General features: G+C 40.0%; 1 protein-coding gene across 6 annotated transcripts in view; it reads right to left on the minus strand.

Moving 5' to 3' along the window:
• IGF2BP3 (insulin like growth factor 2 mRNA binding protein 3) overlaps positions 1 to 21293 on the minus strand; it is a 141518-nt gene that overhangs the window by 32126 nt on the left and 88099 nt on the right. For 5 of the 6 annotated variants that reach the window (XR_004628152.1, XM_034669197.1, XM_002921331.4 and 2 more), the window contains 3 exons: positions 11150 to 11201; positions 10992 to 11055; positions 1630 to 1911 (listed from right to left, as the gene is read on the minus strand). Coding sequence is in view for 5 of the 6 variants with exons in the window: in XM_034669197.1 (XP_034525088.1) it covers positions 1630 to 1911; positions 10992 to 11055; positions 11150 to 11201 (398 nt within the window). In the remaining variant the exon portion in view is untranslated. The remainder of the gene's footprint in view (positions 1 to 1629; positions 1912 to 10991; positions 11056 to 11149; positions 11202 to 21293) is intronic. The other variant, XM_034669209.1, reaches the window with a different exon arrangement.

Genomic DNA, 21293 nt, shown 5'->3' on the forward strand with positions numbered 1-21293 from the left:
CACTGGCAGAACTCTGCAAATGAATCATCGGATATAACAAAAATTGCTTCCCTTCCCTCTCCATCCTCCATCTTCCTGCCCTAAATAAAACAAACAGTTCAATTTAAATCACAGAAGCCCTTTCCTCTGACAAGGAAATGAGTAGCTTTAAAAGGGAAACTCTAATCTGCCACACGACAAGGAAGGGAAACCATTTAATAATTAGTTTCTGCAGGTAACACTGGATCAAGAAAAGCAAGGAGCCCGTAAAACCAGGCAAATTTAAGATTAAAACTGATCTCAACTATGGTTCAACTGTCTTCTCCACGCCCTACATTATGAAGTCCAAGACCATCGACTTAGCACAAAGGTGCTGGGTATCCAACATCTGCTTCAAAGCAGGGGGAGGCTGGGGAAGGCAGGATCAGACAGCACTCTGCAGCTAGAGCGGGTGTGCAACACCACAGTCCATTTTGGTTCTGCATGGAAAATGAATCGGCTGGTTCAACACAGGCACGGTGCCTACGATAAATATGGCCATCCCCTTAAGCCTATTGGAACAAACATCGTAAGCAAGATACACACAGCACCACAGCTGTACTTTCGGAGAAGACTGCTTAATTGCTTGGACCACAGAAAATAAAATCATTTTCCTTACTAAATTTAAAAAGCAAAATAAGCCACGATCATCTCTGTAGCTGGCCCATGGCCACTTCCATACCCTTTTGTACACAATGGCACGGCCACTTCTCCCAGTGCACTCACTGTTCTTCGGGAAATAGGGCAGCTCCTGTCCCAGAGATGTGCCCAGTGCACTCTACAGAACAGGGGTGTAGATGGTTCACTGCTAAGCTTCTTTGGGTCAAAATCTCCACATACGACTTTACAGGATGGTTAATAAAGCAGAACAGCTGATATATAATTCACTGCAGCTTTTAAATTGAGAGAGTATCTTAGACATGTTTTAAGGGCATTGAACATAATAATTTACATCCAGTCATTTCATTCATTGGACAAATCTGAGAGCCTTCTACATACCAGACAATGTCTCAGCACTGTTTATAGCTCCTGCTTTCTACTCCTGCAAAGCTAGCTCCAACGTTTAATGCAGAATCTTCTAACCCCTTAAAATCAGCATATTAAAGCCATCAAACATCCTTAAAAAAAAAGTCAATCTAACTACATGGCTTAATCACAGGATAAGTATGGACCATAGCGGAATGAATTTTTTTACTGAAGTAAAGCAAGACTGAAACACCATCTCTGTATTGGACCCAGAAAATTACTTACAAAAACACCGAAGGCAGGTATCCCTGCGGATGGGGGTGTGCATAGGGGAGCAGAAAACAACCAAGAAGAGGCCCTTTTATTCATCAGTGCCTCCCCCATCAGAAGTGGATTAGGGATCATTTGTTTTCCATTCATGTGTACAAATCTGAAGTTCTCTTTCAGATTAAGCTTTAGCCTCAGATTTATATAAAATGAACACTAAAATATCAAATCACAAGGTTTTTCCGGATTCCCAAGTACTGTGCAAGGAAGGATCATAGCCACACTCAGAAGGACATCAAGTACCAGAACAACTTACTCTGTTATTAAGATTCAAAGGGGAAAACATTAACACCCCTGGCAGCCTCAACTAATACTCACTTAGACTGAGTCTGTTTGGTAATGTTCCGAATGGTGGCACCTTCTTTTCCTATAATGGCTCCAACAAACTGGGTGGGGACCAGCAGGCGTAGAGGCAAGTCACATGGTTTCTGCTTGGAGACTGATCCTGGAGACCCCTGCCTCGATGAGCCCCTCTGCCCAAACCCACGGCGACCTCGGGGCTGCTGCGAGGGGTTCTGCTGGGCAGCAATTTCATCAGGGATGTAGGCCACTTTCAACGTGAAGCTCTCCAACTGGAATCCATTCAGTTTGTCTAATGCTCTGGAAGGTGACAAAGGGCAGAGTATGGGAAGAGAAATCGAGCTCTATAAACCTTTCAGCAAAGCAATACCCATCTCTTCCACTCAGGATTACTAGCTCTAAAACTTCTGAATAAAGCCACTGAACAAGTAGCAAACCCTTAACACATGTAATCCAAGCTCCAAACACACACAGACACACACACACACACACACAAAGAAGAAAAGACCAAGCTTCCAAAGAGAACATATTTACCACCTACCAATGAAAAGTAGAAAACAAAAAAGCTTCATCAAAAGAGTTTGACAAAATGTTACTGCCCGTGAGGTTAGTAACAGCTTCTGAGTACCCAAACAGCAAGAGAAGTGAGTGGGCAGTCTTTGTCTTGTCTTTCCAAATCAGAATGGAAAAGACGTTCCAAATATGTACCTCCCTCACTTCACCCTCCTAAAAAATACAAATATTAAAACATTTTAAGAACTGAAGGACAAATAGTCCTAAACCACTCACAGGAGATTCACAGAAGTTAATACTCAGGATAATCAATCAGTCAATAAATTCTCAGTGCCTGTTTGAGCAAGTCCCTGAGAAAATAGCAGTCCCTGACCTTGGGGAGTTTATGATCTGATTTGGGGCAGAGAGACAGGGGTGCTGGTGAACCAAAAAGAGCAAATGAAGCTATTTTCTACTTTATCTAACCATCCATCCATCCATCCATGCATCCATTTATCCACCCATCTCTATATTTTGAGAGGAGCTCTACTTTTTTCTTCATTTTTAAACCTTATTATGGAAAAGTACCCAATCTTCAGCATACACCTCAATGAATTTTCTTAAGGTGAATACGCATATCCAGGACTAGGATATACCAATGTCCCAGAAGCCCCACCACGACCTCTTTTCAGTAGTCACCCCTCCCCTAGATTTCTAACACTATAGACAAATTTTGCCTGTCTCGAAATTCTGTATTAATAAGTATGTATGAGTACACGCCGTGTACTATCACGTCTGGCATCTTTAACTTATGTTTATAAGATTAATCTGCATTACTGTGCTCTACCTTACCTATGTATTTTTTAAGTGGATAACTCAGCAAAAAACTGATAAAGATATGGCCAAGATTTCAAAAGCACACATAAACACTCCTAAAAATACGCACTCCCCAGTACACAACAAAACTAAAAACACAAAGGCCCCACGCTTTTTCTCTAGGGCTACACAAAGTCTTTGCTCAGATTCTGTTCCAGTGGGCACTGAGTTCAGCCCAGGCAAGGAAAGAAAAACAGGCATGAGGCGGTCTCTGTCTAGTTGCTCAGAGCGGTCATTTCCTAGTCACATACTGTTCTCCTTATTTGCAGATTCAGTTTCTGACTTGGATGCAAAGGGGAAAAAAGAGGTAGTTCTAACACCAAAAAGGGCACCGTAAGCATGCAATTGGCAGACAGGGCATGCTCATGTTTTCAGGACCCCTAACTCTGCCCTCTCTCCTTAGTTGACTCCTCTGTTACACTGTCCTACGGTGCCTAGAGCACAGAATGAACTCATATTACAAGACATCCCAACTGAACAGAAATCTGTAAGTAACAAGGAATTTCTCCATCCCCAACATCAGCCCCAAGACCCTTCCCAGAATCACTGTTAACTGTGAAAATGTCTGCAAACGGACCAGCACTTTCCACCACGTGTGTGTGTGTGTGTGTGTGTGTGTGTATTCAGTACCGTCTTTAAAAGCATAATTGAACCTGAAACTAATGTAACATTGTGTGTCAACTACACTCAATTTTTAAAAAAATTTTTAAGAGGTACAAATAGTACTACAGATATAATGTACAACATAATAACAGTTAACTCTGCTGTGTGGTGTATTTCAAAGTTGTTAAGAGAGAAGATTCTGAACATTCTCATCAGGAGGAAAAATTGTTTCTCTTTTTTGTATCTATGAGATGACAGATGTTAACTAGTTTTCCTTGCCAGTCATTTCATCATATATGTAAGTCAAGTCGTGATGTACACCTTACACACATACAGGGCTTGGCCAATAAGCACTTTTGTCTTATTTCTCAATAAAACTGGTAAATAAGAAAAATTATAAATTATACCCACAAATACACAGGTATATATTTGAATACAAATATAGGAAAGAACAGTGTGTGGCTTCTAAATTATCAATATTTCAGTCATTTTTTAATTAAAAATTGCTTTAAGATACCTAAAAATATAAAAGCATAATTGAGATCTTAATATTGAGTTATCGATATTGCTTCCCCCCCCCATATACAATATATCTTGGGATATTTCTCAGTGATTTCTATTTTAGAAGACTTTTTTTTTTAAAAAAGATTTTATTTATTTGAGAGAGGGAGAGCTTGAGAGAGGGAGAGGGCACATCAGCAGTGGGGAGGGGCAGAGGGAGAAGCAGACTGCCTGCTGAGCAGGGAGCCAGAGGCAGGACTCAATCCCAGGTCCCTGGGATCATGACCTGTGCTGAAGGCAGACACTTAACCGACTAAGCCACCCAGGAGCCCCAGAGGGCATTCTTCTCCTAGGTTTCACAGGGTGATAACAGCACACACAGCACAACTTTTACCAATGCTCTGATAACTTAGGTTAACACATTGTTCCTTTCCCCTTCTTCTCTTTTTTCTTAAAGAAAATGTGGAGTAAGGGCCAAAAAAATATTTTGGTTATTTCTAAAGGATGACAACAGCTGAGAAATTTTATTGACATTTATGAGGTATACTTATTATAGAAAGCTGGAACTGCACACAAGTTTCAACCAATCAGATAGATATTCATTCAGACAACTTCTAATTTTTCCAAAGGCCACGGTGAAACATCACTGACAGTTCTTTCAAAAGCAGAAGGAAAGGGGAACCTGCATGGCTCAGTCAGTTAAACATCCAACACTTGATTTCGGCTCAGGTCATGATCTCAAGGGTTGTGAGATCCAGTCCTGCATTCTGTGTCCAGCTCTGTGCTCAGTGCGGAGTCTGCTTCTCTCCCCCTCTCCCTCTGACCCTTCCTACACAACTCGTGCGCACATACGCACACATGCTCTCTCTCAAATAAATATTTAAAAAAAGAAGAAGAAAAAGAAAAGCTGAACACAATAGTGAAGGAATCAACACTACCTACGGGCATAAAGGCAATATAATTTGCTATAATATCCTTTCCCACCACACAATTGAATATTGCCAACTTAAGAACTAAAATTTGTGGAGCTAAGTCAGTAATGTTACCAAAAAAAAAGGTATATAACTTCTTTCTTGAGAGAGAGGACCAGACACAGACAGACACAGACCTCCTCCTCCATGGGGATAAAAAGATACACGGGTAAGTCACCAGCCGCTTCCAAGTGTTCTGGGGCTATCTAAATAAAGTTACACGTGTCCCCAAGAAACAGCTCTCTCAACTTAGCATAAACTCACTTCCAAACTTCATTGCTTTGCTTTAAAAAAAAGATTTTTAAGGAGAAAAGAAAAATTCCTCTCACTCAGAAGGTCAGACAGCATGGTGTTCTGGTAGGCAGTGCGCCGCCTGGTTCCCCAGTGCTCCAGACTCACAGTGCTCCTGTCAGAGCGCATTCAGCACATACTCTGCGTGTGGTCTACCTGCCAACTAACAGTTCTGGGTGCTCAAACCACAGTGCTCCAAACCTGGATGTAGCTGAAAAGGTGTCAGAGTGACCCAACTGCAAACAGCCGCTTCCTCCTGATTAGAGATTTTAAGTTTTTTTTAAATTTTAGGTCAATTACTGCAGCCTTTTTATGCCCCAAGTTTAAAATTCAGCTATGGCATCAGGTGGCCTGAGTTTATGAGGCCAACACTGTAATATTTTCACCAAACCTACTGTATATGCAAGACGTATGATAAACAATTATCGTAACGACTCAAAACACATGTGTTTCAGTTCAACGGAACTCAAGGATGTTTATCAAGCAAGCACAACCTCACGATCCTGTTTCCCATCATTACAAGACGGCTCTGCTGCGATTTAAGAGTCATTCAGAAGGTGGTAAGTAGTTTTGCGAGCTGGTAGCACTTAATCATATTGATAAGAAGTTTATCAGAGTAAGTCACAGTGTAGAGCTGAAAGGGCCTTGAGATAGAGAATTAGTAGTTTAACTCAAGGACGAGGAAGAGGGAGATAAAGAAGAATTGAGGCCCAGAGAAGTTAAACTTATCCAAGAGTAAATGCATACAGTTCCAAGTAGCACAAAGAAGATGTACCAGGGACCAGAATTCTAATCCAACTTGAACAATAAATAGCCAAGTAACCTCGGAAAGGTCGTTTTCTTGTTTGGTATCAGCCTCCTTACTGACAAAACTAAAAGATTAGATTTATAGTCTCTTTAAACTCTAAAACTCCAGACCGCACTACCGTGTATGACATAGTTCTGAACAAAATGAGGTTTAACCCTTATTGAAAAGTCAAACCATTCCGTTTTCGCAAAAATAAGGTTGGGGGGGGGAAGAGTAAGAGGCTGAGACACACAATTCTGCCATAATTAGTAAACATCTGGTAATATACCATTGCAGGGATGCTGCTTAAGGCAATAATTATGGACAAAGCCCAAATATTTACCTACAAAGGAATTTATTATTAAACTGGTTCTAAAAGCAAAAAAAGAACCCCCGACAACCTAGATACGCAGTAGAGGGCTGGATACATAGACTGGTAGGAACTAAATATTCAAATAGAGATTACAAACAGTATAAATACAGTTAATGGCAAAACGATCTGCAGAACTCCACAAAATCATCTTTTGTCACTTTGTAAGTTGCGACACGGGACAATGTCTACTGAACTTGAAGGCAAATGTAAGTGTTATTTATCTCGAATGGCAAAATGGCAAGAATTTCCACTGTTTTACTACTTTATCAGTCATTTCTTTTTCCAGAATATATCTTGTTTACATAATTTTCAAAGTTTAAGGGTAACTCTCCTCCCCCTTAGCCATCAGCCACATTGTTTCAAACACTTCTTCAAATGGATGTAAAAGCCTTTGCAATGCTAGCTTCCAACTATAAATAGACTGTACTCGTATTCCCTAACAGAAACATCAACATCAGAAATAAGAACCCTAGAGAAAAGAAACTCTAAGAACTAAATAAAGGCGTACAAACTCTGAAGGGTTATTTCTGTCACACATTACAAACCTTCCAATGAGTAACATAGGTCCTTGACTGCATTATCCATGCATCCCCAGAGGACAGAGGAAATGGGATCCAGAGACCCACACCTCTCTTGCTGGAGACACAAGAAATACTAAAATATGTACCTCTGTTTTTAATGATTTTTTTTAAGAAAAGTTTTCATCATTGTTACCCATTGTTATTTTAACAAATTAGTAATTCAAGACTTAAGATTAAAATTAACGTATGTATTTCCTAGCAATGTACATATTATTAACCTTTGATTTTTCTTAGCCAGAAGGTGGCAGGAATTTCCATGTTAAATTCTAGAGACACAGTCTTACTGAAGAACCCTCTTAAAAGTGGCATTCCTAGAGCTTTATGGAACAAAGAGGCAGCCATAAATGTTTTTAAACCAGGGCCCGATCTCCTGAGTATCAGTGGCCAGTCATTACCTGAAATGAAGTATACTATGCAATAACTAACAGGGTATTTTCAACAGCAATGAAAAATGTTAGGAAAATGCATAGTAGCTGCTACCTTTAGAACTCTTACTACCTTCTAGGTATCATCACAAGTGTTTTGGAGGCAGTATGTTAGTTTCTCTCAACAGTCTCATGAGCTAAGGACTATAATTACTCCCATCTTACAAGATGGGCGTGAACTAAAATAGATTCATCTGGCCAGAGTCACAGTGAGGAAAGTGGTGGCACAGAGTCTGTTCCATGGACTGGACTCTGGAACACAGTCTCCACCCCCTACTCCCACCTGCACAGGCACATCCCAGGTACCTGTACTCCTGGGTAACAGACGCTAAGCAAAGAAGTCAATGAGATTATCAATTCAGCTATCATTACCTGAAGGCGTGAGCTTTGGATGGCTGCCAGGGAAAGGCGTGGAGAAATCACGTCCAGCTAGTGCAGGCAGCAGACAGTCATACTGGAGCCCAGAAAGCAGGCAACCAGGGTTCAGGGGAGGAAGTCCTAGACAGACCAACCTTCCCCAGCTCAACCCACTTCAAGCTGCTCTAGAAGCAACCCAGAAACAAAGGGTTGCATAGGAGGTCCTCTTCACAGGGTGTCTATGTGTCAGGCTATTTGATAAGACCATTTTCTCTAAGAATGTGTGTATATGCACGAATATATCTGCTTCTTGTCAACCCTCATCTTGCAGCTGAGAAAACTGAAAATCAGAGAGGCCAAGGTTACAGCCAGGGCTGTTCGACTCTAGAGTCCATGTTCCATTCTCCATTAGATCTGATACCTCTCAAAATAAATTCTCCTCACAGAACGAGAATGTACTCCACATCTTTTCTAAAAACTTGAGAATTTTAGTGGACAATCTTCATAACATTGTTTCACAAAATTGGTGGGGTTTTTTTTTTCCATTTTTAAAAATTTATTAACTTTCTCTGAATACACCATTATTTTCTACTTCTCTTAGATCTCAGGAATTCTTGAGGCGGAGAAACCTCAATATGCTTATAAGGAAACTCAACTTGGTTAGGAACTGTAATCAGGGGATCCCCATCCATGACTCTTTCACCACAGGGAGGCACAACCTTGGGGAAAATGACTTTGCCTTTATTCACTGGCATCTTTTGGTCAATAGTTGGTAATCGATAAATGTTAACTGATGAACTATTAGAGAAAGGGATACGATGACTATTTCTGTCACTGAAATGCCCAATTTATTTGTTTAGGTTACCTAATTTATTAAATTACAAATTCCTAACAATCTTTTCCTCCCTCCTTGGGATCAACAGGACCCTGTCAATTTCTAACAACCACTACACCAAGTACCTTTAGACTAAAATGTCTCCGCATTTGTATTGCGGTCATGTCAGGATTAATGTCCACAGTAACTGTGCCTTGACTAGCCAGTCTACACTTCTTCTGCTTGTACTCTTCTTAACTGGATGGAATTTTTTTTTTTTAAGAGGGAGGGGAGTGCTAAATGTCAGCCTGTCCCTACTTAAAGTCCTCTATGTCTCTTCAAAGCTCTGTAAGTTATGTCTCCTTACAACTAAGTAACTGTTAAATTATTTCCCCCGTTACCTAGCTTCACATAAGTTTTCAAATAGAAAACTAGGACAGTCCTCTATCTCTGAATATCCTTGGGTTTAACATGGTATCTCCTATTTTCCATCTGACAGAGAGTTGACTCTACCAAGTATTCATTACAGATCTTCATAAAGACTGAAATATAGAAGACAAAATGTCCTGTTCTTACTGCCCTCATTTTGATGCCCCAATCTACTTTCCTGTTTTTCCCATTACACAATATGGTTGAAGAAAGAGTTGTGTTTTTTTTAAAGCCAGTTTTACAACTTATACCATAATTTCTATGATATCCAAATACCTCATATAAACAATTTTTTTCAAATGAATGAAGGATACAAGTAGAGGGAAAAATAGTATGCTTTTAAACATAGTCTAAGTTTCATGTTAAAACATTAAAAGTGAATCCCATTAAGTCTCATTTAGGAGGGGAAAAAATATGAAATTAACATAATTAGTTACTACTTTTTACCCACTGGATCAGCAAAGTTTGATGAAGCCCCATGTTAGGGAGAATAAAGAGAAACAGACTCTCACAGTACTGATGGGAATTTGAAGTATTTCAAATTCTATGAAGGATAATTTGCCAATATCCAACAACAAAAAAGAAAGCACATACCTCTAGACTTAGCAAATCTAATTCTAGGAATTTAACCTGTAGCTATCTTCACACACATGCAAAATGACATGCATAAACAGATTCACTACAGCACTGTTCATAACTGCTAGAACATTAAAACAACTTAATATCCAATCTGGGACTAAGTAAGTCATTCCATATCCATACAGTCAAATTCTATGCAACTCTAAGAAATATATTTACATGTACGAAACAGTCAAATGTGAGGTTTGTCTTCTGTGTAGTTACCTCCGAGGAAGGGAACAAAGTAATTGGGGACAATATCGGGAGGAAGATTTACATTTTCTGCGCCTTTAAAAATCTGAACCATGTTAGTATTACCAATTTTAAAAAAAACTTCCACTTGTGTTATGCAAATTTCCATCCTTCCCAGCCCTCTCTTTCATTTCATAGTCCCTCCTTGAGTGGGTACTGCCTTTGGTAACCTAGGTCTATTCCCACCCTTGCAGCTGGTTTCACCTTCCCTTTTAGGGCTCAGGGTCAGCCAGCATGGTCTTTCCTCTCACCTTTTTATATGCAGAGCACAGGCAGTCTGCTCCTGCCTGTACTGTATCTAGAGGTGGTTAAGCCTTCTACGGACACTCAACACCTTGCTACAGGCACTTTGCATGCCATTCCTCTGTGTTCTGCTCTGAGTAGGTCTGTCCAAGGCAGTATTTGTGACATCCTCACCTTCTAGTCTAGTGCTCAGTCACTTCATTAGATCACTCCCAAGCCTACAGAATTATCTTTTCCTAGGGGAGATTTTTTTCATCTCTGAAGTTCTGCCTGTCAACTGCCCTGGAATATATTTTTCAACCCTAAAGGCAAATTACATTGATCCAACGTCTGCACGCTCCTAAATTATAATAGTAATCATTAGAACAATCAGTGACAAAGGACACTTAGTATTTAACACTGGTGTTAGTTTAACACACGATCAACTTACCAGCTTTACATAAAATAGCAATACTGTATGTAACATACCAATAAGAAAAAAAAAAAGTCTTTATATAACTTGGCAAGGATACCCAGGCCCAGAGCTTTTTGTAAATAGGATGGAAATCAGCTTCACACTATGTCACTCTATTACTGGCATTGAAGACATACTGAAAATATAATAAATCTTTACCAATGCTGATTCTTTTTAGATGTCCAAACTTAAAAAGAGTTGCAGGGTCAAACTTTGAAAAATAAAACTTATTTCTGCTACCCAACAGCCCAAAATAGAAGCACTATACTTAACCTAGTTATTACATATAGATTAAAAGTTCCAAACTGCTTACTGTCTAGCTTGGTCCTTACTGGAATAGGTTACATTTACGACTGCAGTTTCCGAGTCAGTGTTCACTAGAAGAAGAGAAAAGTGAAGAGAAAAAAAATGTTAGTTTTCTTTCTATTTCCTTCCTTTTACAAATTTGAAAGCAATTGAGAAGACATGTACCTTGCTCACAGCTTTCCACCACTCCATACTGGACTAGTAAACTATCCAGCACCTATCAGGAGGGCGAGAAGAAATTACAGAGTTTCAATTTCCCAAGTTATTAACAAGGGCAGAACTATGTTTTAAAATCACAAACTGTGATGGAAACGAGCCAAAAAAAATTAATGGGGGTTTTGGGAATACAAAAGCAAGGGAAGGGTACCATAGAGAGCACATAGTGGGCTTCTCTCTCCTGCCTATTCCCAGACCCCTGACTTAAACTCACTTCCTACGGCTAACCAAGAAGTTAAGTGGCTCAGCAAAGTATTCGAAACCCTAGCCGCCTGATTCAGGAGCATGTATTTCTCATACATATATCAACACATCGTCATATGAGATAAGGCCCCAAGTCAAGTGTTATCTTTAAGATGTTCCTTTTCAAAGAATTTCCTTTCACAGATATTCTGGGCAAATCAGAACAGACTATTCTCAAGGTAGACTGGCAAAATGAAAAGAATAGTTGATTTTCTACATGGAGTCTTAGGTTGAAGATTAACCTAACTGGCCTTAAAACTGCTGGAAAACGTACAGTTTGAAACTGTCTCTGTTTTTACCATCTTTCCTGCAGCTGCATGATTATTACACTGTACATGTTTTTCTGAAGAGAAGCTGTTAAAACAGTAACTAAATTCTTTTATAGTATAAACTGCAGATGTAGAGCTGATGGTCTCATAAGTATAAACCAAACTCAACTGTCCTTGGCTTCCAAGGACTGTAAAGCTTTTCTTGAAAAGTAAAACAAGTTTTTATTAATTTATAGTGAACCACTGACTCAACAATTTAATTGCAAAATTAAAGGACAATCCCTTGAGAATGTGTTTTACCTCCAAGAACACAGAAAACCATTAAGGAACACTAAATAACCTTTTTTTGTTAATTCCCTACTAAACTTTAAAGCAATTTCTTCTAAACAAACATTTATCTCCTGTGGTATCTTTCAGGCGTTTATTTTGTTTACTGATTTGAGTTTGAAATTTATATCAAGGTTTGTCTGGGGATGCACTTCAATATTTTTCCCCATTTTAAATAGGGTCAATACCTATTTGTGAACGGAATAGTTACCTATTTTTATACTGCAGTTTTATGTGGTAGTGGTCGAGAAAGGTGTAGGGAGTAGGGATAAATACCAATGTAATTTTAAATAAGCATCATTCTCAATTCTTCCTAAAAGCAATTTGTTCAGGAATACATTAGTCTCCACATAGTTTATACCACCTTAACCTGTACGACTATACATATATATACATACACACGTTGTAAATATATAATATATACATATACACAGGCATAAAATAAATGATGTAATTTTTTAACTTAAAAAGAAAATCAAGGAAATGTACATCAGAATTTTCACTGCATATATTGTAGAAAGCTTAATATTTTCGTAACAAAATTGCTTGAGGGCGCCTGGCTGGCTCAGTTGGTAGAGTATGTAACTCTTGATCTCAGGGTCCTAAGTTTAAACCCCATGTTGGCTGTAGAGTTTACGAAAGAAAAACAAAAACAGAAACCAAAAAACTGCTTGTAGTTATACCATCTATTGCTATTGGTTGTTAATGATCCCCTGTGTAAAATCTCCAGGAAAGTAATTAGAAACTACAGTTCTATACACTAAAAAAAGGCAAATTTTATTGTATGTAAACTGTCCTTAAATACACCTGATTCATAAAAATAATCATCCTAAAAACAAACAAAAAAACAGGTCCAGCATCAATCTAGGTAGCTAGTTAAGAAACAAGTTAACACCACAACCTGAGGGATTTTATATGGACACCAAAAATGAATTTCAATGGGTCTTTGATGTCTTAAATCAAAGTTTTGTGCACAAATTTTGGGGGTAATCACAACTGAGAGACAGGAATGGCTGTTAATAGCCCAATCCGATTCCCAAATCCCAAAAGGGTTTCTAACCCCCAAATGACTGAGCAGGTCTATAGTAACCAGGTCTCCCTCAGGCTATCAGGCAGGCATTTGTCTCAATGTGCTATGTCAAACAGGACTACCACACTGTATCACGCCACTCCAACCCACTCAACTCTCCAAGAGTAACTACAACTTACCCTAGATAAGTTCAGACATTTTGATTCATTGCATTAACTAGGAGGACAAACATTCCTGTTATTTGTCACTTAAACCACCCATTCCCCGGTTCTTGTCTCTTTTCAGTTGTTAGAACATCTTATAGTTTCTACCTCTTCCATCTATTTCCACCACACGTTTTAAACTAAACAGCCTTGTTTGAAGGTAAGAAGTAAAACTTTCATTGCACATTTCCAACATTTCCACAAATCTCTTCAATTCTCAATCCTAAATGAATTTATGGTGACTCAAGCCACAAAGGAAACATTTCTCCATGCGTCACTAAATTTTAAATTCCAACTGGAGGGCAAAGAAGGCATCAAAGCAAATTAAAGCTTCAGAGGAAATGTCTTGGTGGAATGTCTCTTTTATATCTATACTATATATATATTTAGGACTTAAAAATCTCAAATATTCAGCCTTTAAAAAAAAAAAGTTCATCCAAATGTAGAAATAGCATCTCACAATAAATGCAAAGATTATCACTGTCCTTCACATAGCTGTGGAGGAGAATTAAGATCATTTGTAATTGCATAGGGTGGAAACAATCCAGGGTGAGGAATGGATTGACAAATGTGGGATAGCCATACAACTGAATTTTATTTGGCCATAAAAAGAAATGAACTACTAGCATATGCTACAACATGAATCAATGTTGAAAACGTTAAGTCAAAGAAGCCAACCACCAAAAAGAACAAAAACAACACAAGTTAAGTGATTCCGTTAGTAGGCAATGTCTAGAAAAGGGAAATCCGTAAGACAGAAAGTAAATCAGTGGTTGCACAGGGCTGGTGAGTGGGAAGGTAGAGGGTGACAGCTGAAGAGGCTTCTTTTTGAGATGATAAAAAAGCTGATAGACATTGGCTGTGGTGATAGGTGCACACATCTGTTACACTAAAAAACAATGAATCATACACTGTAGATGGGTGAATTATATGTGAACCGTATTTCAATAAAGCTGTTAAGAGTAACTAAGATTGGGGCGCCTGGCTGGCTCTGTCAGTTAAGCATCTGCCTTTGGCTCAGCTCACGATCCTGGGGTCCTGGGATCAAGCCCCATGTTGGGCTCCCTACTCAACAGGGAGTCTGCTTCTCCCTCTTCCTCCTCGTGCTCCCTAATAAGCATAATCTTTAAAAATAAAAATAAAAAAGAGTAACTAAGGTCAGTATTGATAATGGCCTAGGTTTTTTTTTTTTTAAAGCCTTGAAGAGCTACTGAAATACAATGAGCTGCACAAAATTTGATCAGCTCTGCCATTACGTACACTCACCTGACACCGCCGCCATAATCAAGGTAAGTTTCTTCACGCCCCTCTTCAATCTAGTAGGCTGGTTTGTTCATACGCAGAACATTGAAATAAAGATCACTGGAAAACTATCTCTGTGCCTCAGACAGGATCAGACTTCCTGTGGCACAGCAGACCACCTCCACCACCCCCACCCCTGCCCCGACCAAACAAGCTGGAGGTCAGAGGTTCCCCTATGGGCATTTATGGGCAATTCGTGCTCTGCAGATAAACCTGCTAACTGCTTATTCTTTATACCCACTGCTCATGAGGTCCCATCGCCTCTGAACCGGCTGATGCAAGGGTCTGACTGACATTTTGCCGCCACTACTCTGTCACTCTTCTGCTAGAAGTTACTACTCCTCCGTGGCTTCGAATTGCTGACAGAAATTATCACAATTTCAAGCGGGTGGAGGAGATCAATGATCTGGTACTGCCCGTGCATTGTACTTCCTCTTCGGTGTACTTCCCACACACCTCAAGCTCCAGGCACACCCTCAAGACTGGGTAAAGCACCCTCGTTTCCATAGTACCTGAGCTCCCCTAATCCTAGAAATGAGAGCAATGTCATTTTATAATCTCTTCACTCATCTTTAGTCTCNCCTAAGAGCAAAGAAAACTAATTCCGGGTTCCTTCACAAGTCCAAAGTGATACAAGCAGGTATTTATCATGAATTCATATGAAAAAGATATAGCAGTGTAATGTAAAGTCACAAGCATTATAAAACCAGTTAAATTAAAATTCAAAGCAGGATATTTAATGCTCTCTTGCTCCAACATGCACTTTACCAAAATACACACCCATGTACACACACCCACACAATAATAAACGTTCCAAACACCAAAACCACACTCAGACTCTGGGGAGGGTTACCAGAAAGAAGTTGGTTTTATCGGGGTGGGGGGGGGTTGCAGCAAGTTACTGACTTTATTTCCAGATCTGTCAAAAGCACTCCTGTGACTTTCCCAAGGCTGCCATTACAAAATACCACAAAAACTGGGAGGCTTAACAACAGAAACGTATTCTCTCATGGTTCTGGAGGCCAGACGTCCAAAATCAAGGTGTCAGCAGGGCCCTGCTCCCTCTGTAGGTTCCAAGGAAGAATCCTTCCCTGCCTCTTCCAGCTTCTAGCCGCTGCTGGCAACCCTTGCTGTTTCCCAACCTTAGCTGCACCGCCCCACTCTGTCTCCATTAGCAGCACATGGCCTTCTCCCCGTGTCTGGGTCTCTGTGTCTCTCCTTTCTCATATGAAGACATCAGCCATTGGACCTAGTCCATAATGACGTCATCTTAATTTGACTACATCTACAAAGACCCAATTTCCTTTGGGGGCGGTTAATTTAAATTCAATTATTTAACATATAATGTGTAATTGGTTTCAGAGGTAGAAGTCAGTAATTCATCAGTTGTATATAACACCCAGTGCTCATTACATCACGTGCCCTCCTTAATGCCCATCACACCCAGTTACCCCATTGGTCCAACCCCGTCCCCTCCAAAAAAGAAGTTATTTTTCTACTATTCCCCATTTCAACAAGAACAAGGAGAAAACCCTCCACAAAATCAACTTCGGAGAGCCAGGTATGTGGAGATAAAGGGAACTTCCTTCAAATACAGCTCAACACATTTTACAGAAACAGGGACCCACTTGTTACTATTTATGGATAAAAAAATCATTCCAGGAATTTTATTCTTTTACACCATCTATGGGAAGACGAGCTATATTAACAAAGAACAGCTCTATATTGCAGGCCCCAATAAGCATTTGTAATACTGGTACAAAACTCAGATAGAAAAAAATTTAAAGAAATATCCACCTTGGGGTGCCTGGGTGGCTCAGTCATGAAGCGTCTGCCTTTGGCTCGGGTCGTGATCCCCAGGGTCCTGGGATCGAGCCCCGCATGGGGCTCCCTACTTAGCAGGGAGACCTCTTCTCCCTCTCCCTCTGCCCCGCCTCCCCCTCGTGCTCTCTCTTCATCTCTCAAATAAATAAAATCTTAAAAAAAAAAAAAAAAGGCCTATCCACCTTAATGAGGATTTCCCTAAAGTGTGACCACCATAATTATCTGAGTAACAAACCACTTTCTCACAATAAACTCCGTAAATGATTTCAACTCGAGAAGGCCAACATACACAGACCAAATCTTTGACCACCTCACAAGCCACATCATCTCTATCACTGAGCACACCCAGAGGACACCTCAGCCTCCATCATCCCACATGAATGTTCCCGCGTGAGAGGTGCGTAGAGCAAAGCCTCACAACCTTCTAGCCACACTCAACTTCCACAAGTGAGATCCTCTAACGTGGGAAGGAGATAATTTAGGATTTTATAAAAATCACATGATCGAGCAACTCACAGAGAACAGTCTGGGTTACCACGTGCACACACGGGCCTCAAGGGCACAGAAGGAAAGCCTCGGGAGCTCCTGCCAGGAGAAACCTTATGATCGACATCCAGGCCCAAACCCAACGCTGTGTCCATTTCTCCTGTTACTGCCTTTTCTAGTCCGCTGTGATACCTTCTAGAGTCACAAACCAAGAAGCCTTGCTCATTTAAGCCTCGAAAATTTCACCTTCAGCCCCCTGAAACTCATCAATACAAGTGCACCTACACCTTGCTCTGGGCCTACCCACTGCTCTCTCTTCTGCCATGCGAGACCCAGCCTCTGTCACCTCTCTCCACGCTGCTGCAGTATGCTCCCGGGCTGTCTCCCCGTATTCATCTCTGCTTCCAATTACTTGTTCTCAAACGGCGAGACCTGCATGGTCAGTGTGGTAGCCACTGGCTACCTGTGGCTACCGGACACCTGAAACGTGGCTAATACACATGTGAAATGTGCTTAAGTGTAAAATAAACACCAGGGGCGCCTGGGTGGCTCAACTGGTTAGGTGTCTGACTCCTGATCTCAGCTCAGGTCTTGATCTCAGGGTGGTGAGTTCAAGCCTTGCATTGGCTTCCACGCTGGGGGTGGAGCCTACTTAATATATACATACACACACACACACACATACCAGACTCTGAAGGCTTAGTACAAAATATATAAAATCTCATTTTTAAAATATTGATTACATGTTAAAATTGTAATATTTTGGCTATTTTAAGTAAAATACTATTAAAATTCATTTTCACCTTTTTTTTTTTTAACTTTCTTAACATGGCTACTAGAAAATTTTTAATTGCATAGTGGCCTGCATTTTCTTTCTACTGGACCACGCTAACCTAGACTGATTTTTAAAAGCTGAGCTAATCAACTTAAACCCTATGATAAACTCTAAAAGCTTCCCTTTGTATTTGGGAAAGGATCCAAAATCCCTAACAAGTGCCCTGAAGGCCCCATGTGACCTGTTCATCATCTAATGCCAAGCTCTCCTCTCCAACTACACTGGCCTTCTTTCAGTAATGAATTATGGGTGATAACATTGGGGGCTTTGAGTAGAAGCACTGTCTTAAATATTTTATCTATTTTAACTCATTTAATTCCACACAATCCCATAAAGGAACATCCCATTTCATAGATGCATAAATTACTGCATGGAGAAGTTAACAGTATTTTAACATGGATAGGTAGTTAAGTGATAGAGAAATGATTTAAAACCAGAGCTGTCAGACTCCAGTGCCCACACTTGTAAGCACTTGGTCAACTAAGCTGCCTCATTCTCCCACACAATTAAAATAGAATATAATGATACAGACTGAAGCCAGTCAATTCTTACTTCGCTGGAAGATCAAAATCAGCTTTCGGCAGGTGAAAAACTTTATCAACTCCAAGGATCAACAAGCTTCCCTAGCCCTTGTCCCAAGCACTAAATACTGTACTTTTTTTTTTCTTTTTAGATTTTATTTATTTGAGAGAGAGAGCACGCACAAGTGGGGTGAGAGTCAGAGGGAGAATAAGACCCCCCCGCCAAGCAGGGAGCCCAACGTGGGACTCGATCCCCGGACTCCACGACCATGACCCAAGCCGAAGGCAGACGTCCAACAACTGAGACAACCATGCGCCCTAAATACTGTATTTCTATATACCTCAATCAGATTAATTTGTTCTATATTTTACTAACTGCAATACTTGTAAAACACGCCAAATAATATAAAGTTAGGGTCCGTCTGACTACCTGCTTTCAAAACAGTTAGTTCTCCCAAATCCTCAAAGAAACCACTGTCAGTTTGATGGCTCTCTCCAAATGTTTTTAGAAGTATGTGTCCCATGAAAAGATGTTCGATGTCATCAGTCACTGAGGAACTGTAAATAAAAGTCACACTGAGATTGCTTCACACCCACTAGACGGCTGTAATTTTTTTTAAGGAAAATAATAGAGGTCTTGGCAAGAACGTGAAAAAAATTAGAATGCTCATACTTTGCTGGAAGAAATGTAAAATAGTGCAGGCTCTATGGAAAATAATACGGTAGTTCCTCAAAAAAATTAAAAATAGAATTACCATATGATCCGAGAATTGCACTTGTGGATATATACCCAGAAGAACTGACAGCAGGTGCCCAAAGAGATATCTGTACACCTATGCTCCTAACAGCATCATTCACCATCGCTGAAAGGATAATGTGGTGTATACATACAAATGGACTATTTATTACTCAGCCAAAGAAGGAATGAAGTATTGATATGTGCTATAATGTGGATAAATCTTGGAAACATTACACTAAGTGCAAAATAAGCCAATCATACAAGGTCACATATTATCCAACTCCATTTATCAGAATCGGTAAATCCGCAGAGACAGAAAGTAGAATCGTGGCTGCTGGGGGCTGGAGAAGGGAGAAACAGGGAGTGACTGCTTACAGACAGGGGTAATCTTTCTGGAGTGACGAAAATGTTCTGGAATTTGTAGTGACAGTTGTACAGTCTTGTCCATATGCTGAAACCCACTGAATTGCACACTCTAACATGGTTACTTTCATAATTACGTGAATTCTAGCTCAAGTTTTTTTAAGTACATGTAGATGTTTATGTATTCACACATCCACACACAGAAGATGATTTTGTTAATTTTCATAAGATCTACTGATTATTGTTCTAAACAGCTTACATACACTTTTCTCAATTACTCCTCACAATGTGGCTACTTTCCCCATTTTGAAGATGAATAAACTGAGGCAGATTTTAAGTAACTTACAGTATGACATTACTTGTCTTGCCTTTTTGCTCCCCAATCTGTCATCTTGGTGACCAGTCTGTGTTGGTAAGCACAAAATTACATTATTCTTTTTAACTGCCACATGGATTTCCATAGTACCGACTATTAACCTGCTGTCTTTTCTTCAGTCCCCTCCAAACCCTGAACACTAAGCTGTCTGGGGCTACCCCAACATGCCACAGGGTCTGGCGAGAGCCCCGTAGAAGAGACTTAAAGAGCACTGACTGCCTGGTCTTCCGTCCAGGGCTTGGTCCCCCGCTCCCCAACCAAACATGGAAAGGCCAGGGAATCCTAGAAGTAAACACAGCCTCAGCTACTCACTTACTTACTCCTTTAGCAGAAAGGTAGGGATTATCACTCCAAACAGCTACAAATGACTAAAGGAAAAGAGAGAGCAGTTCAAAAGCCTTATTACAATTCCAACATTATCATGTGTGAAGGCATTAATTAAAAAGTGACTCATCTAATAAGGTGGAAAAATATCCAAGATTACAGTGGCCTCCCCAAGAGGTAGCAGACAATCCCAGATGCTGGCATTTTATCCATCACCCCTATTTGAAGTTTATTTAAAAATGAAAAATAAAAACAGCTGGAGCAGAAGAAAGAGTTTGGTTCCAAAGTCAGTACTGATGAGACTATCTCCCTTAAGAATTAGTCTTTCAGATGTGCATTAGTTATTCTACTGGGCTCTACGGGACCTTATAATGAAATACTGGAAGTGATGAATGGGTAACAATATATGGCATAAGCATATGTTGGAATACTGTCTGGCCATGAAAGAAAAGAAGTACATATTACAATATGGACACACCTTCAAAATGTTAAGTGAGAGAGGCCAGATATCATACAATACCATTTACATGAAGTGTCCAGAACAGGGAAATCTATAGCGACAAAGCAGAACACGGTTGCCAGGGGCTGCACGGGGCTCCAAGGGAGGAAGGGCAGGAACTATTCATGTCTATGGGGTTACTTTTTGGGATAATGAAAAATGTTCAAGAATTACATAGTGGTGATGGCTCCTTACACCTGGTGAATACACTAAAAAACATTGAATTATACGCTTTAAAATATTAATTTTATGGTACATGAATTATAGCCCAATTTTCTTAAAAAGCTCATTTAAGACATAACAAGATATGAACTTACACAGACAAGTTTTTCTTCTTTCCTTTTCTCTTTCCAAATCTTGTACAGTGAATGTGTAATTTTACAATCAAGAAAAAAGAGAACATCAAACTGGATTATATTGGCCTTTAAATAGTTTTCAAGAAGAAAAAAAAAGCCAAGACAATAGTGTTCTCCCCTCCTATTCTTAAGGCTCTCATTTGGAGAGAGTTCGAAAGGAACAAATGAACGAAGGGCAGAGCCAAATGCATGAATTTTTTGGGCAGAGGAAAGAAAGATGCTTACCATACCAACCCATTGTAACAGACTTAAACCCTGCTAAGACACAGTGCTAGAAGAGACCAAAAGGTGGGACCAAAGCCAAGTGGAATCCTTCTCTCCATTGCTATTTATTTCCTATGACAGACATGCATTTCCTTAGTTGCTTTTGAACAGTGCGGTGGACAAACCGTCACG

Source organism: Ailuropoda melanoleuca, chromosome 1 (assembly GCF_002007445.2).
Source record: "Ailuropoda melanoleuca isolate Jingjing chromosome 1, ASM200744v2, whole genome shotgun sequence".
NCBI classification, from domain to species: Eukaryota; Metazoa; Chordata; class Mammalia; order Carnivora; family Ursidae; genus Ailuropoda; species Ailuropoda melanoleuca.